The sequence below is a fragment of the Euprymna scolopes genome, chromosome 26, assembly GCF_053919585.1.
Source record: "Euprymna scolopes isolate OS-2025 chromosome 26, ASM5391958v1, whole genome shotgun sequence".
NCBI classification, from domain to species: Eukaryota; Metazoa; Mollusca; class Cephalopoda; order Sepiida; family Sepiolidae; genus Euprymna; species Euprymna scolopes.
Window position 1 is genome coordinate 108,863,367 of NC_136507.1, and position 18,525 is coordinate 108,881,891.

The window sequence follows — 18,525 nt, forward strand, 5'->3', positions numbered from 1 at the left end:
GAAAACGCTGTTAAAAACTTAAGCATGACCTACCAAAGAAAATGCTATTTCACTATTAATCATGAGCAACGCATGAAAATGCTATTTTCAAACTTTACCAATAAAAATGTTATTTCACTATAAAGTAGCTTGCTATCCTGCCCCCTTAAATAGTCTAATGCTACCCAATTCCCAAACGCTCACCAAAAACGATCACTGAGCTGTTGTCTCACTGATCACCTCAAACTCATTAACTCTTATCCTCGAGTGGCCGCAAACCTTGATAAATGGTGACTCCTTCGTTTTTTTTTTTTTTTTGCTTTTTTTGAAGTGTTACTTCTCTAGGAAAATTAAGATGAATAAACATGCGATTTCATTATAAAGTTTGATCCACCATCGATAATGCTATTTCATTATAAAGTTTGATCCACCATCGATAATGCTATTTCATTATAAAGTTTGATCCACCATCGATAATGCTATTTCATTATAAAGTTTGATCCACCATCGATAATGCTATTTCATTATAAAGTTTGATCCACCATCGATAATGCTATTTCATTATAAAGTTTGATCCACCATCGATAATGCTATTTCATTATAAAGTTTGATCCACCATCGATAATGCTATTTCATTATAAAGTTTGATCCACCATCGATAATGCTATTTCATTATAAAGTTTGATCCACCATCGATAATGCTATTTCATTATAAAGTTTGATCCACCATCGATAATGCTATTTCATTATAAAGTTTGATCCACCATCGATAATGCTATTTCATTATAAAGTTTGATCCACCATCGATAATGCTATTTCATTATAAAGTTTGATCCACCATCGATAATGCTATTTCATTATAAAGTTTGATCCACCAACGATAATGCAATTTCATTATCAAACGTGACTTGTTGATGAAAATACAATTTCAAACCGAAGCATGACTTACATATTCTCCGTCACTATTAGGTATTACTTATCTATGAATATTCCATTTCAAATTTAAGTGTGACCACTACTTAATATTTCATTATAAAGGGTGGCTTAATAACGAAAATGTTATTTCAAACTTAAGCATGATCTACCAAATAAAATGCTATTTCATTATTAAGCATAACCTACTGAAAAAAAAACTGTGACATTGCGATTTTGGGGACATGTGGCCAGAACAGATAGCGTTACAAAAAAGAGTATGTGGAAGACCAAAAAACTAGAATGTCAGACAACGGAAGGACATCAGCATGACTGAGTTGCTCAGAAATTCACAGAGCTGGACTCAATGACGATGATTCACAAGAATGCCACGGCTGGCCAGTAATGACCATTTCATCAAAGACAGAGAAACAGACAAAAATCGTATTTCAAACTTAAGTGTGATTAATCATTGGTCAGGCTTAAGGTGCCTAACGTATTTGAGATGATCCTTGATGTTTTTTTTGTTTTGTTTTTTTTTTTAAATATTTTTAAGGATAAAATAAACGTAATTATTTTATTCATTAAAGTCTTCTTCAGCTGTAAGTAACCTCTGTTTCTCAACTTTAATGACCTACATGATAGTACAAAGGATCGCAATCTTGGGATTTTTTTTTTGTCAAATGTTAGCGGCCATTTTATAGAATCAAAAAGACATGTGTTCAAGAGTTTTTTTTATTAATTTTCTAATTTCAGGAGTTTATTATTAATTTCCTTATTTCAGGAGATTTTTTTAATTAATTTTCTGATTTCAGGAGTTTATTATCAATTTTCTAATTAAACTGTTTCATTTATCTTTTCTGACATTGAATGACCTTTATTGATCACATTTATATGTTATGCCTTTATGGAGAACATTTAAGACATTCTTTTACAATCAACCGGTTTCTGATTGGTTTCTAGCAGAATGTGGCTCCATTTGATTGGTCAGTTCCTATTACCAGCGTCTATAAACAGAACCTTCCAATTTTCTTTAATCATACCCTGTAATTATATAAAAGATATTGCAAGAACATCCTTTTTATTTAAAAAAAAATTAGTATCAGCATAATTGAAGTAAGTGTACAGCTAATGTTGGTTATATTTTTTGGCTAACTAGCAGGACGGATCTAAGTAATATCTATAGTATTACTGTTAAAAAAAATTTCTTTTTTGGAGATGTGAAGGGAACCTTCTAAATATTAAAGTTTAAAAAAAGGTAAAATGATCATGTTACTCATCATGTTGCCTAGAATATGTATCCTATAATCAAGATCATTAATTTGACTTTGCACATGCAAATTATTGATGTTTACATGCACACACAGGAGTGACTCTCATAGAGACCTTTTTTTTTTTTTTTTTTTTTACAAGGTGGTCACCACTTGTCAAAGCCCGGAAGCCACTCAGAGATAAGGGTTATTGTAAGTACAGTACATTAGTGTAGATATTTAAAGTGTCTACTTCAGGGGGCGGTTCATCAGGAATTTGTTTACGTTGGACTTGAAGACATCCAAGTTGTAGTCAGGAGGGAAGTAGGCAGACGGAACAGAGTTCCACAGGTGTGCAGTTCTAAGAAAGAAGCTTTGTTCATGGAATCTACGTTTTGATTTAGGCATAGATAAAGAGTGGGGAAAGTTTTTGACAGTGGATTCAGCTAGACGGGTGTTTTTTTGTAAAAGATTGGCGAGAGGGGACCAGAGTTTTGTACTCTGTCAAGGCAGGATAGGCTGTTTTTAGCAGCTCCTGTCTAGATATGGCAGCAGTATTCCATCCTTGGATGTACTTGGCTTTTATATAGATAGAGAATTGCATCAGTAGTGAGATATCTTCTGGAACAGTAGAAGGATCCCACCATCTTTCCAGCGACCTTGGCAACAGACTTGATGTACGTGCTCCATTTCAGATCAGGAGTGAAGGACAAACCCAGAAGCTTGTCAAAACATGGGGCTTCTCCTAGACGAGAGCCATCCATTTCAATTGATGCCAGATGGGGATCAGAGCGTTGATGATGTAAAGATAGGAGTTTGGTTTTAGATGCATTAAAGGTAACCACGTCTTCCCCCACTGAACCACTCATTCGAGATCAGAGGAGAGAGAATCAGAGAGAGCTTTGTCACTTACAGCCTTTGATGTGTTACTGTAGATGGTCGTGTCATCAGCATAGATGTCAATGAATGATTTAAGTATGTGTTTAGGGAGGTCGTTGATGTAGATCAAGAAGAGAGTTGGGTCCAGGATGGACTCTTGAGGGACTCCAGCATTAATACTGCAGGCCTCTGATTTTTGTCCATCAACCACTACTCTTATGAGCCTATCAGAGAGAAATGATTTAATGATAGAGAGAATATTTCCAGTTATACCGTAGCTGGAGATCTTCTGAAGTAGGCCTTTATGCCATACCTTGTCGAAAGCCTTTGATATGTCAAGAGCAATTGCCCTGGAAAGGAAGCCTTTGTCAAGAGATTCACTAATCCTTTGAGATATAACCGTTAGCACATCTCCATTGAGTTTCGTTTTTCTGATGATGTCACAGTGGTTGGTGCTAACTGTCATTTTTGATTGAACAAGCCTGCTTCATGAAGATCTAGTTAAAAGTTTCTTACATAATGTAACTAAAATTTTGATTTCGAGAAATTCTTTGCTAATGATAAGTGTTATATGAATCGATTCCAATTCAGAAGACATCAGTTCTTTTCCCTTTGTCAGAAATATCACTCATGAACTGTGAAGACTAAAGAAGGAAAGCAAGAGTTATTAGGATGCCGAAAGTAAACCCTTAGTCCATTTCTACTCTCCATATCTTCCCAGGGATTACTGCTACGTTAGATATTGAACTTTTTATGGATGATCCAGTGACAATATTTACAGACTCCATTGTGTCGCATTGTATAGTAACTACCCCTCAGTAAAACCTTATAACTAGATGTCATACTCTCTACTTCTGTGTGGCAGAATCTGTCCTTGTCATTGCAAAATCACTCATTCAATATCTGCTCCAATATCTTAAGCTCTCTTCCAGTATATGCAAGCGTGTGTATGTAGTTATGCTTGAATGCATCTAAAAACAGCCGAGCCTGTGTGTGAAATAAACATGGATTTATTTCACATGAATATTACACTCCTTGTTTGAAGTATAATAAAATTTATTGTCTATTAAATTTAGTTAAGTATCATAAGAATGAGTTGTTTTTTTCATACAAAGAATGATTTATTTCAGATTTGCTTGATAGGTTGACAAACTTATTCAATTGTGTCCACTCGGCCGTGTTTCTCTTCTCATTACTGTACTTGGAAATGTACATACCTGTGGGTCATCTTACAAGCTTCCTATGAGTGAGTCCCTTCTGTTTAGGGCCTCCCTCTAGTATATTGACTTGTTTTTTTGGGTTTTTTTTTGATAGAGTAGCAATATTATTATCTAAGTGGCCTATCCAGCGCTTGCTGCAAAGTTCTAAACCATTTCACTTCAGAAAGGAAATTGGATTTAGAAAATCTCTAAGAAAATAAATTTTATGAAAAAAAAAATTGTAAATATTTTTCTTTTTTATTTTGGGTTTTTGGGTTGTTGAGTGTGTCAACGGTGAACTTTGTAGCGATTGAAGTTTTTTTTTTTATTTGTAAACAATGAGTAAGAATGGATAAGAGATTTTCTTGTTGATGATTTCAATTTTTTTTTTAATTTTAAAATTTCAAAGATGTTTTAATTTTAAAATTTCAAAGATTTTTTTTAATTTTAAAATTTCAAAGATTTTTTTAATTTTATAATTTCAAAGATTTTTTTAATTTTAAAATTTCAAAGATTTTTTAATTTTAAAATTTCAAAGATTTTTTTAATTTTAAAATTTCAAAGATTTTTTTTTAATTTAAAATATATTTTTTTAAATTTTAAAATTAAAAATATATTTTTTTTAATTTTAGAATTTCAATTTTTTTTAATCTTAAAATAGATTCAAATATATTGAACACAATTTTTTTTTTAATTACTTTGAAAAACTCCTGGGTGAGGAACATTGAGAATAATTTTGACAAATAGTAAAATTAATATTTTTTGTTCCCCATTAGTTTCAAAATATGCAAGCGTCAGTAATGTCAAACAATTTAATTAAAAATTATGATTTTTATAAAACGGGCACGCACATTCTTCTCCCCACTTCATTTGCATGTAAAATGTTAGACTCTGTTAAAAACCTCCATTAACTAAGTTTTATTTGTTTATTCATCTGGTATGTGGATCCAAGTTTATCCAATTTTAATGATTGCATTAGCTTTCTTATGTTTTATTTTGATTGGCTAATTACTCTGACTGATTTCTTTAAACGATCCTTTGAATCGCATAAACACATGGCACATTTTTTTTATTCTCATTTGAACCTTTTTGTGCTTATTTTGTTAAATACCATAATGTGATTCTTGTATCTAGGTTTTAATGGACACTATATCAAGTTGTCCTATTGCTTTCTATGACTTTGCATTTTTAAACTGATTTCTATTTTCTGATTTTCTCTGATGACCTATCCAACAACTTTGTGTGCAAATCTTCCGCATCTTCAGTTCCTTGTTAATAACTGTATGGACGATTCCCACACTGGCGCTTATTGTCTAGAGACACATGATGGTTTTATCCATGAAATTCTTTATTGTTCTGACTTCCTTACTCTTCCCACACCTTTCATCATCCCTTACAGACTTCGTGCCTTCCTTGAATCTCTTATACCATTCAAAAACTGATGCTTGATTCATGCAAGATGGTCAAAAAGCAGTCTGAAGCATTCCATACATTTCTGTGGCATTTTTTCAAAGTTTAAAACAGAATTTAATTGCATATCGTTCTTCTAAAGTGTCTTTATGTCCAGATTTAATTTTTGAAATTCACCAGCTGTGACAATCAGGTTTTAGTAGGGTGTATTCCCATTCCTGCTGTAGCTATTCATTTGAACCTGAAATCATAAAAATTGGTAAGTCATCTCATAAGATGTATAGCAATAACATACTGAATTACAACAATTTTAAATGCCTGTACAAAAAAGTCTGGAAACTTATTGAAGGCACCTCATATATCCGATACTAAGCATTTGCTTGTCTTTATACTTTTCAACAAATGCCGTATTGAATCTTGTTTTCCTGATTGCTGGAAAATGGCTTCTTTGATATCAGTTTTCAAGAATTCTGGTGAAAAAAAACTGATCCACTCAATTATCGCCCCATTAGCCTCCTTCCTCTCTTTGCTAAAATCTTTGTGTCCTTAATCAATCACTAGTTCATCATCTCATAGATACTAAACTTCTTTCCAACTGACCGTATGAATTTAGGTAAGCTTGTTTTACTGCATATATCCTAACTGTAATCTCTGAACATATATACCATGCACTGGATAAGCTAGAGGAGGCTAAGGCAGTAGCCCTAGATATATCTAAAACCTTTAACAGGGTCAGCTATGAAGATCTTCTCATGAAAATTAAATCTTCTGGCATTACTAGACAGATACTTAATATAATCAAATCCTTTTTAAATGAGAGAAGAATCCAGGTTATCTTTGATGGTCGTACGTCAAAACAATATGATATAAAATACAGGTGTGCCACAGGGGTCGATCCTTGGACCTTTATTATTCCTGATATTCATCAATGACCTCCCTGATAAAATTGTCTCCGAGATGAGTATATTGTCTGATGACACAATACTCTATAACAGACAGAGATTTCCGAATGAACACCTATCTAAGGAAGTGGCTGAAACCTTAGAGAATGACTTCCTTTTCATGTTAGAATGGGGGCATAAATAGGAGGTAACATTCAATGCTGCCAAGATTAAGCTTCTTTCATTTAATAATTACAAGAAACCTTCTCAACCACTGATAGCCATGACTAACATTATGCTACTTGAAAGCTCTTCATTTAAACTGCTCAGCTTAACATTCACAGGCAGCATGAACTGGAACAAATACATTGAGAACATTGCCAAGACTTCTGCAAAGAAGGTGGGCTCTCTCTACTATGCTAGAAAATTATTCACATTTGAAAGTATCCTATATCTCTTGATGGAATGGAGTATTGTTACCACATCTGGGCTGGTGCATCTGCTACTGGTCTCTCAATCTTAGACAGAGTCCAAAAATAAAAAAGTCCCCAACTGAATAGGTTCCACAATACCAACTAACTCCAACCTTTATCCATTGCTGAAATGTTATATCGTTGTGCCTGTTTTACAAGTATTTTGATGGAATATTCTCTGAATTCAAACCACTTGTATTCCCTCAACATAAATACCCCTGACAAGCAGCAAAATCCCACCCCTGCATAGATGCCGGGAAGCCTTCCACCCTAATAGTTTCTTCCCTTACGTCAAAGTTGCACTGTGGTTTGTTTGGGGTGAAATAACAAAAAAAAAAAATAAAAAATACATAAAATATATATTAAACATTACATAAATAACAAAATAAAAATAAAATATTGAACATTACATAAATAACAAAATAAATAAATAAAAAATAAATAAAATATTAAACATTACATAAATAACAAAATAAATAAATAAAAAATAAAATATTAAACATTACATAAATAACAAAATAAATAAATAAAATGTAAATAAATAAAAAATAAATAAAATATTAAACATTACATAAATAACAAAATATTTAAAAAAAATATTAAACATTACATAAATAACAAAATAAATAAATAAAAAATAAATAAAATATTAAACATTACATAAATAACGAAATAAATAAATAAAATATTAAACATTACATATATAAAAAAATACATAAAGAAAAAAATGAATAAAATATTAAACATTACATAAATAACAAAATAAATAAATAAAAATAAATAAAATATTAAACATTACATAAATAACAAAATAAATAAATAAAAAATAAATAAAATATTAAACATTACATAAATAACAAAATAAATAAATAAAAAATAAATAAAATATTAAACATTGCATAAATAACAAAATAAATAAAAAATAAATAAAATATTAAACATTACATAAATAACAAAATAAATAAATAAAAAATAAATAAAATATTAAACATTACATAAATAACAAAATAAATAAAAAATAAATAAAATATTAAACATTACATAAATACCTTAGACCAGCTAAGGATCCATTTTGGTAATTAATCCAGCAGACTAGGGGCTGAATTGATAGGATTTTGTCGGGATGGGGTATGGTTCCGCTTGGTAGTAGGAGGTGCACCCTCGCAGGGATTATTGCAATGTTGACAAGTTTGTCTGTGGGTATATTGTACTACTAACAACGTCCCTACCTTAACCTTTGACCTAGACCTTGAAAAATAATGTGCACCATTCCTAAAGTCGGAGACTATCATCCTGTCAGGTCATGATCAGTCCAGTGGTGTGGGCTGTAGGAGATTATGTATACATCGGCGATGACCTTGGACTTGGAAAATGGTGTGCACCATCCCTAGGTGGGGGAACCATCATCATCTCAGGTTTGATCATGATTGGTCCAGTGGTATGGGCTGTAGGAGAGTTGTACATGCAGACAAACACACACACGAATGTTACTACTTTATATATATATATATATATATATATATATATATATATATATATATATATATATATATATTAGACTCCCTTTGAAAGCTGGTTTGTGCCATATTTTGTTGCGAGTAAATCTCCAACTGCAATTTTGATGATCTTCGTTTTTGCTGGTATTTCCAAATTGTTATTGATTTGATAGCGACCAGGCTCAACGTCAGTTAACTAATGAGAACTGGTGTGGATTATGTACTACAATTATTGATGAACTAGTCTATAAATTTTGATTTGAGTTGTAAATTTCTTTTATTTAAATGAAAAACCGGAAGTGATGTCTCTTTTCCTTGCACTGGAGAATGGAAAAAGAAAATAGAGAAATCAAAAATAAATTGGTAAAATTGTACTTTACACAATTACATGTTAACATTCAGAAAATACTCAAAGAGAATGGAATAGAATACTTATGAGAGAGAGAAAAAAAATAATGGTGAAACCGGAGCTAAACTGATATTGGTAAAATTCTACTGTAAGGCCTGATGCCTAGTGTAATTAAACCTTAATATTCAGAAAATATGTGGCAAAAAGGAATAAAAAGATTGTATATATAAAAAAATACTATTATATTATTTTCTCTTTCTTCGTGTTGTCCATCAAATATTGAGATTATAAAAGCAGTTGTAACATCTGTAAAAATAAAAACAACTAAAACTAACAAAAAAAATTGTTTTATATTTGATATATGAAAACAATGCAATGAACATAGTTGTACTTACAATCCCTTTTTAAAAAGACTGCAAGATGGCGACAGTGATCTGTATTTTCAAGTATAATAAAATGCCTCGTTTGAAAACACAATAGTGAATATGAATACACTATCACTTGTAGAATGTTATAGAAAAAAAAAGTTAGAAGGAAAAATAATTAACCTAGTATTGTTTTATACAATAAACATATAGTTCAATTTTTATTATAAACACATGTAATTGGTTATCTGATTGCAGAAAAAGATAAAATGTTGAATATTATTTTTTGCATAAAGATGTAGATCCTGCATCTGTTTAAGTTAACATTGAAAGATGTGGACAATTTAACAATATTCCTCGCCCAAATAAATGTTTGCAGAAAGATAAGTGAAATATACATTTGTGTAACGAAGATGATACAGAGATAAAAAGGAATAAATCGTTAGTCGGAATCAAACATCGATTTGGGAGAGTCAAAACTCTATCAAACTTTGAAAATCTTAATTGTATATATTATATATATATAATTATTGTCATAAAACTATCTGAAATGATACTAAGTTTTGATGTCTTAAACCGGCTCTGTTCTGATTTAAAAAATTTGATTTTCATGTTCACTTGCTACTTAATTTGGCTGAAAAATGCGAAGCTCACGGTTTGTTTACAAACAAATGTTTGAGCACTATATAAGTAGCGGACGGATGTTTATTTAAATAGACATTCAGACAGATCAGTTGCGGGCATCGCTTCCGTGGTCAAGGGGTAGAACTGCTGACTGTCAACACGATAGTTCTAGGTTCGATCCTGGGCTTGGGAGAGGTGCTAGTCTAGCGGCACTGCTGAGTTGTGATACAACGAAACAGGACTGTATGTCGATGACTACAAATATATTTTTTATATATATATATATATATATATATATATATATATAAAATATATTGGTGAAAAAATAATGGTGAAACCGGAGCTAAACTGATATTGGTAAAATTCTACTGTAAGGTCTGATGCCTAGTGTAATATGATCTCTAGTACTTTTCTTTTAATGATTTGGAATTCATTCCATTTGCGCTTTTTTCCAAGGAACTTTGCCTTTTGAATGATTTTGGACCATTTTGAATTTACCCAGTGGATTGAAATTTTAAATTCGACCGTTTTGGATTTTACCATTTTTGGATCTTTACCCTTCACCGGACTATCCATTCATGTGAAATCTTTTTATTATTTTTCTTTTGCCTCCTGTTCCCCTTACCTCACCCTTTTTTTTAACCAAGTAAGATCTTTGACTTACTTGTAGTTTCATTAAATACTTTTATATGCAAAATCCGATCCTGCATTTTGCTAATTCCTGCCCTCTGATGAGAAGGAGAGTATTTCTTCGAAACTCCGCGGATTAAGGATTATCCACTTATCTTGTGCTTCCTTTTTTAAAATTAAATATGTTTTTAACTCTTTTTCAAGATGTCTTTTAACATATTTTATTAATCATTTGTTCATATATATATATATATATATATATATATATACTTACAGGCTCTTTTTAATTATGACGGCAAAATGATCTGGTTTCAAGGATAATAAAATGCTCCATTTATCATTAAAAATATAGCAATCAGTCTGAGTTATATATACCTACTATTATATAAAAGGAACTTTGTGTGTGAGTTCCCTATGGACTCTAAAACAGCTGGGCCGATTTTCATGAAATTTCACACAAAAGTACTTTATGTGCCTGGTAGTGTTTTTAGATAGGTTTTCTATCAAAATGTCTTTGACAAGTATTCATAATCGATAATCGAAATAATCCGTTGAAAGCAACAGGCGATTTTGACCGAAGTTAACACCTCATACAGCCTAACATCACAAGTGCTTTCAGAAACTTTATTACTACACAAGCTGAAAGGCTTGACATATAAAAATCAACCGTACGTTCTTTGATATGACAGGGGCGCGTTCAAAATGATTTTTTCTGTATAAAGCACATTCACACTGATATTTTACGTTTTCATTTTAAACTTAAATTCAAGCCATTATCACCAAAATTTGCAGTAAGGCCAGGCATATAAAATCAACAGTAGGTTTTTTGATATGACGGGGGCACAATTGAAGCATGATACTTGAGTTTTGCTTTTTAAACTTTAATGAAAGCCATTATATATAAAAATAATTGTATAAAATCAACAGTAGGTTCTTTGATAAGACAAGAACACAATTGAAGCATGATACTTGAGTTTTGCTTTTTAAACTTTAATGAAAGCCATTATATATAAAAATAATTGTATAAAATCAACAGTAGGTTCTTTGATAAGACAAGAACACAATTGAAGCATGATACTTGAGTTTTGCTTTTTAAACTTTAATGAAAGCCATTATATATAAAAATAATTGTATAAAATCAACAGTAGGTTCTTTGATAAGACAAGAACACAATTGAAGCATGATACTTGAGTTTTGCTTTTTAAACTTTAATGAAAGCCATTATATATAAAAATAATTGTATAAAATCAACAGTAGGTTCTTTGATAAGACAAGAACACAATTGAAGCATGATACTTGAGTTTTGCTTTTTAAACTTTAATGAAAGCCATTATATATAAAAATAATTGTATAAAATCAACAGTAGGTTCTTTGATAAGACAAGAACACAATTGAAGCATGATACTTGAGTTTTGCTTTTTAAACTTTAATGAAAGCCATTATATATAAAAATAATTGTATAAAATCAACAGTAGGTTCTTTGATAAGACAAGAACACAATTGAAGCATGATACTTGAGTTTTGCTTTTTAAACTTTAATGAAAGCCATTATATATAAAAATAATTGTATAAAATCAACAGTAGGTTCTTTGATAAGACAAGAACACAATTGAAGCATGATACTTGAGTTTTGCTTTTTAAACTTTAATGAAAGCCATTATATATAAAAATAATTGTATAAAATCAACAGTAGGTTCTTTGATAAGACAAGAACACAATTGAAGCATGATACTTGAGTTTTGCTTTTTAAACTTTAATGAAAGCCATTATATATAAAAATAATTGTATAAAATCAACAGTAGGTTCTTTGATAAGACAAGAACACAATTGAAGCATGATACTTGAGTTTTGCTTTTTAAACTTTAATGAAAGCCATTATATATAAAAATAATTGTATAAAATCAACAGTAGGTTCTTTGATAAGACAAGAACACAATTGAAGCATGATACTTGAGTTTTGCTTTTTAAACTTTAATGAAAGCCATTATATATAAAAATAATTGTATAAAATCAACAGTAGGTTCTTTGATAAGACAAGAACACAATTGAAGCATGATACTTGAGTTTTGCTTTTTAAACTTTAATGAAAGCCATTATATATAAAAATAATTGTATAAAATCAACAGTAGGTTCTTTGATAAGACAAGAACACAATTGAAGCATGATACTTGAGTTTTGCTTTTTAAACTTTAATGAAAGCCATTATATATAAAAATAACTGTATAAAATCAACAGTAGGTTCTTTGATAAGACAAGAACACAATTGAAGCATGATACTTGAGTTTTGCTTTTTAAACTTTAATGAAAGCCATTATATATAAAAATAATTGTATAAAATCAACAGTAGGTTCTTTGATAAGACAAGAACACAATTGAAGCATGATACTTGAGTTTTGCTTTTTAAACTTTAATGAAAGCCATTATATATAAAAATAATTGTATAAAATCAACAGTAGGTTCTTTGATAAGACAAGAACACAATTGAAGCATGATACTTGAGTTTTGCTTTTTAAACTTTAATGAAAGCCATTATATATAAAAATAATTGTATAAAATCAACAGTAGGTTCTTTGATAAGACAAGAACACAATTGAAGCATGATACTTGAGTTTTGCTTTTTAAACTTTAATGAAAGCCATTATATATAAAAATAATTGTATAAAATCAACAGTAGGTTCTTTGATAAGACAAGAACACAATTGAAGCATGATACTTGAGTTTTGCTTTTTAAACTTTAATGAAAGCCATTATATATAAAAATAACTGTATAAAATCAACAGTAGGTTCTCTACAGTGCAGTATAGACTAAAATGTATTGTGGACTAAGTGGCTGAGGAGAGGGTGGCATGTGAAGCTTCCTTCCAGTGCACTGTGATGGGGCCCCAACTAGAGCAGGCAATCAATCGATTTGACTGAAGAATGGGTGATTTTACTGATTTCAACGACAATAAAAATATGGGATTTTGAAACATTTCTTGATCAAAATCGAGCCCTGCTGCTAGTATATATATATGTATATATATATATATATATATATATATATATATATAATGTGTGTGTGTGAATATATCTATACCCGTAGCCAAATTGAATACTGGAATGGTCATATCTTTGGTTCTATGGGACGAAGCTACATGAAAATTTGCAGGCTTTTTGCAGATTATAATACTATTCTATGGTTCAAATTTTATGACAATTGGTAAAAAAGAACCTATATTTTCAAACCAATAAAATATGCCCAAATTTGCCTACATTTATATATAGTGTCCTGGCAGGCTAGCTCCTGTTTTGCTGCTTTGGGATGAATTTTGCTTAGTTTTTTTTTTTTTTTTTGCTGGCTGTCTCCCTGGTGGCCTTACCAGACCACTAATATATATATATATATATATATATTATATATATATATATATATATATATATATATATATATATGCTTTGGTAAAATATGTTCTTCCAGTTATATTTCACTCTTTGTGTATTAAACTCTTTTTCTTTAAAAGCTCAATATATGTTAAATGTCAGAATAACAATGAAGTTACATTCTAAGAACCAATTTTAAAATAAAAAAACTTAAAATAAAAAAAAACTTTTAAATAATTTAATTAATGCATTGAATAAAACTTGTGTAGCTTTACAATATGGACAAAGACATCTATTGGAACAAACACATCGAGTCTTCTACGAACCTCTTTCTTCTTGCAGCATAATATTGCCATGCATTGTTTTTTATCTAAGCAAAGAATTTATAATTTTTCTGAAGAGTATATGCATGAAAAGAGACGGTATTGACATAATAATAATCGTTTGTTTCTGCATAATGAAACAGATCTGTAAAACAATGTACCAAAATTTTAACATGCTGGAGGAGCTGTTTTGCGTGAAAAATAAATATTAGGATCTTGGAATGTAACTATACTGTTATTCTGTTTATATATTGGCAGCAAGTCTTTATCAAGGCGCATTTGGTTATATATGACAATTTTCTTTCCTTATTTTTTTCTTGGTTTTCTCGATCTGCTGAGCATTTTTTCTCGTTTCAGTTGATAACAGAAGACTTAAATCAAAATAAACCAGTGAATAAAAGATAAAATAGAATTAATTGCATATAAAAAAAACAACAGAAAAAAAAAACTCTTTAACTACAATAAAATTCCTCCTGACGACGATCAATGATCGAAAGCGCTAGAGAAATTGTTTGACAAAAAAATCACTCTGCAACCTAATACATAACTTACCAACTGAAACGAGAAAAAATGCTCTGCAGATCGAGAAAACCAACAGAAAAATAAAGAAGAAAGAAAACTGTAAACTCACTAGTATCAGTTATGCTGAAGAATCGTAAAAATGGCGAAATAGGTGTCCATGAATAATAATATCTAGAAATGTATACACGCTCCTTATATGGAGGCATCACACTGATGAATTGGAACAATGGAATAACAAAAATAGGAGGTATTATTTTTAGAAAAATAACGTTTCCCCCTTAAAATTAGGTAATTGGAACACGTTAATTTGCCATTATTGCCAAAACAAACAAAATGATCACATTTTTTGTCTGATAAATCTTTCCCTTCTGCTTGGACTATGGGACCGGTTTAGAATTTTACTAGCAACATACAATTTGATGAGCCATAAAACGGCAACATCCATGTCCATGGAAAATAATATTAAAAAAAAATGTATATAGTTAAATACATTATGTGTCTATTTAATCTATTGGTTATTCTTTTCCAAAATTTTTACTTATGTTTGTGTCATGGTATATTTACAAACTAAATGAACTCTTCCTTTCATAACCTCAGTCTAATACTTGGTGGTCAGACTGACGTTTAACCACTCTCTTTATATGCTGTATTAATATTTTCTTCAATATATCTTGTCTCGCTTAATCCTGAGTTCGTCTCTTTCTCCCGAAACCCTTAGCGGTCCTAACAAGAAGTCAAACTAAGTTGAAGAATAGTTTTCCAAAATTCATATTGACATTTGAAACTTTATTTTGAAACAACTTTTAGAAAATCCGTATTCAGTTTACAGTCTGACTTTTGATTAGAATTTTGCAAAGAATAGTCACATAATAAAATAGACACAAAATGTCTTTAACATTTAATGAAAAAAATGGCACAGAATATGGCAAAAGGAAAATAAAAATGAATTATTGTTTGCTTTTTTTTTTGTTATCTTTGAAGGTTGTTAGTGTGTCACGAACACCAGGCCACACCAAACATTTCCAAACCATATTCCTTACGCCTACTGTGAAACTCTGTGATTGCCCTGGACTTGTCTTTCCATCCAAAGTGCCAAAACAACTACAGGTAAGGATTGTACATCTCTCTCTCATTTCTTTCACGATTAAATATATATATATATATATATATATATATATATATATATATATATATATATATATATATATATTTATATATATATATATATATATATATATATATATATATATATATATTTATATATATATATATATATATATATATTTATATATATATATTTATATATATATATATATATATATATATATACATACATACATACATACACATACAGTATATATATACATACATACATACATACACATATAGTATGTATATATATATATATATATATATATATATATACACATACAGTATATATATATATATACATACAGTATATATATATATATATATACATACAGTATATATATATATATATATATATATATATACATACAGTATATATATATATATATATATATACATACAGTATATATATATATATATATATATATATATATATATATATATATATATATATATATACTGTATGTATATATATATACTGTATGTACATATATACAGTGATGATCATATTTATTGGCACGGTAAAATAAAAGTTAAATTTTGTCTAATAAATTCTAAAAAAGGGATTAAATTAAAGAAAATAACAAAGTATATTATGTATTTTTAACTGGCCTTTCCGATGCAGCAATCGGATTTTAGAAAAAATAAATAACAAAGGAACAACAAACATAATTGCAAAAAACCCTTGTTCAAAATTATTGGCACGATTTATTTAATAATCAATTGTATAGCCTTTGGCCTTGATTACCTTCCTCAGTCGCTTTTCATAGTTTACAACCAAGTTGTTGCACTCTTCAGTAGTAATTTTAGCCCACTCTTCCTGACAATAATCCTCCAATTGAATAAGATTCTTAGGCTTCCTTTGCATTACCCTCAATTTTAATGTTCTCCATAAATTTTCAATTGGATTAAGGTCTGGGCTTTGTGATGGCCACTCCAAAACATTAATATGATTGTCCTCAAGCCATTTCTTAGTCAGTTTAGCCGAATGCTTTGGGTCATTATCTTGCATGAACCACCAACGACGACCAAGTGAGAGCTCTTTAGCAGAGTCTTTCAGGTTTTCATCCAATATTTTAACATAATCTTCCTTTTTTATGCTACCTGTGACCTTAACAAGTCGCCCTGGTCCAGAGGCAGCAAAGGATCCCCAAAACATCAAACTGCCTCCACCGTGCTTCACTGTGGGTATGGTGTTCTTAGGCAGGAAAGCTTCGCCAGATTTTCTGTAAATATAAGACACTTTATTATGGCCAAATAACTCTATTTTCGTTTCGTCAGTCCATAGAACACGTTTCCAGAATGCAACATCTTTATCAATATGACGTTTTGCAAAGGCTAGCCTTGCTTTCAGGTGCATAGGCTTCAATAAGGGAGTCTTTCTCGGACGACATGCTTTTAAACCAGCTCTCTTCAAAACTCTACCAACTGTATGTCGAGATACATTCACTCCAGAGGTGCTCTGTTCATCAACAATCTCCCCAACAGAGATCCTTGGGTTTTGTTTTACTTGTCGAACAATTTTCCGTTCATCTCTTGGGGAAAGAATCCTTTTTCTCCCTCTACCCTCTAAACTCATAACGTGGCCTTGCGATTTGAACTTGTTTATTATGGCTCTAACAGTGGATTTGGGAAGGTTTAGCTTCTTTGAAATCTTATCATAGCCCTCCCCATTGGTATGGCATGCTACAACAAGCTTCCTGACGTCTTCGCTGTGTTCCTTAGTTTTAACCATGGCGATTGAAAATTATAATTTAGTCACTTATAATAGTTTAAATAAATCGCTATCTAAAAATTATCTGAAAAAAATTATTCACTGAATTAGCGTTAAACAAGCATAATATGGCTATAAAAAAGTTCAGAAAGCACGTAAACCGGAAATTGATTGATATTATACTGATACTAAAAGAAAAACAAAGCCGTGCCAATAATTTTGAACAAGGGTTTTTTGCAATTATGTTTGTTGTTCCTTTGTTATTTATTTTTTCTAAAATCCGATTGCTGAATCGGAAAGGCCAGTTAAAAATACATAATATACTTTGTTATTTTCTTTAATTTAATCCCTTTTTTAGAATTTATTAGACAAAATTTAACTTTTATTTTACCGTGCCAATAAATATGATCATCACTGTATATACTGTACACACACACACACACACACATATATATATATATATATATATATATATATATATATATATATATACTGTATGTACATATATATACATACTGTATATATATATATATATATATATATATATATATATATATATACTGTATGTACATATATATACATACTGTATATATATATATATATATATACTGTATGTACATATATATACATACTGTATATATATATATATATACTGTATGTACATATATATACATACTGTATATATATATATATATATATATATATATACTGTATGTACATATATATACATACTGTATATATATATATATACTGTATGTACATATATATACATACTGTATATATATATATATATATATACTGTATGTACATATATATACATACTGTATATATATATATACTGTATATATATATATATATATATATATATATATATATATATACTGTATATGTATATATGTATACATACAGTATATATATATATATATGTATACATACAGTATATATATATATACAGTATATATATATATATATATATATATATATATATATATATATATATATACATATAC

The 18,525-nt window shown here is 29.8% G+C and overlaps 1 protein-coding gene across 1 annotated transcript in view; it reads left to right on the forward strand.

The window, feature by feature from the left end:
* Positions 1 to 18,525, forward strand: part of LOC145248359 (guanine nucleotide-binding protein-like 1) — a 342,841-nt gene that overhangs the window by 290,460 nt on the left and 33,856 nt on the right. Inside the window, exon 10 of the mRNA XM_080110280.1 lies at positions 15,634 to 15,759. Coding sequence (XP_079966406.1) covers positions 15,634 to 15,759 — 126 coding nt within the window. The remainder of the gene's footprint in view (positions 1 to 15,633; positions 15,760 to 18,525) is intronic.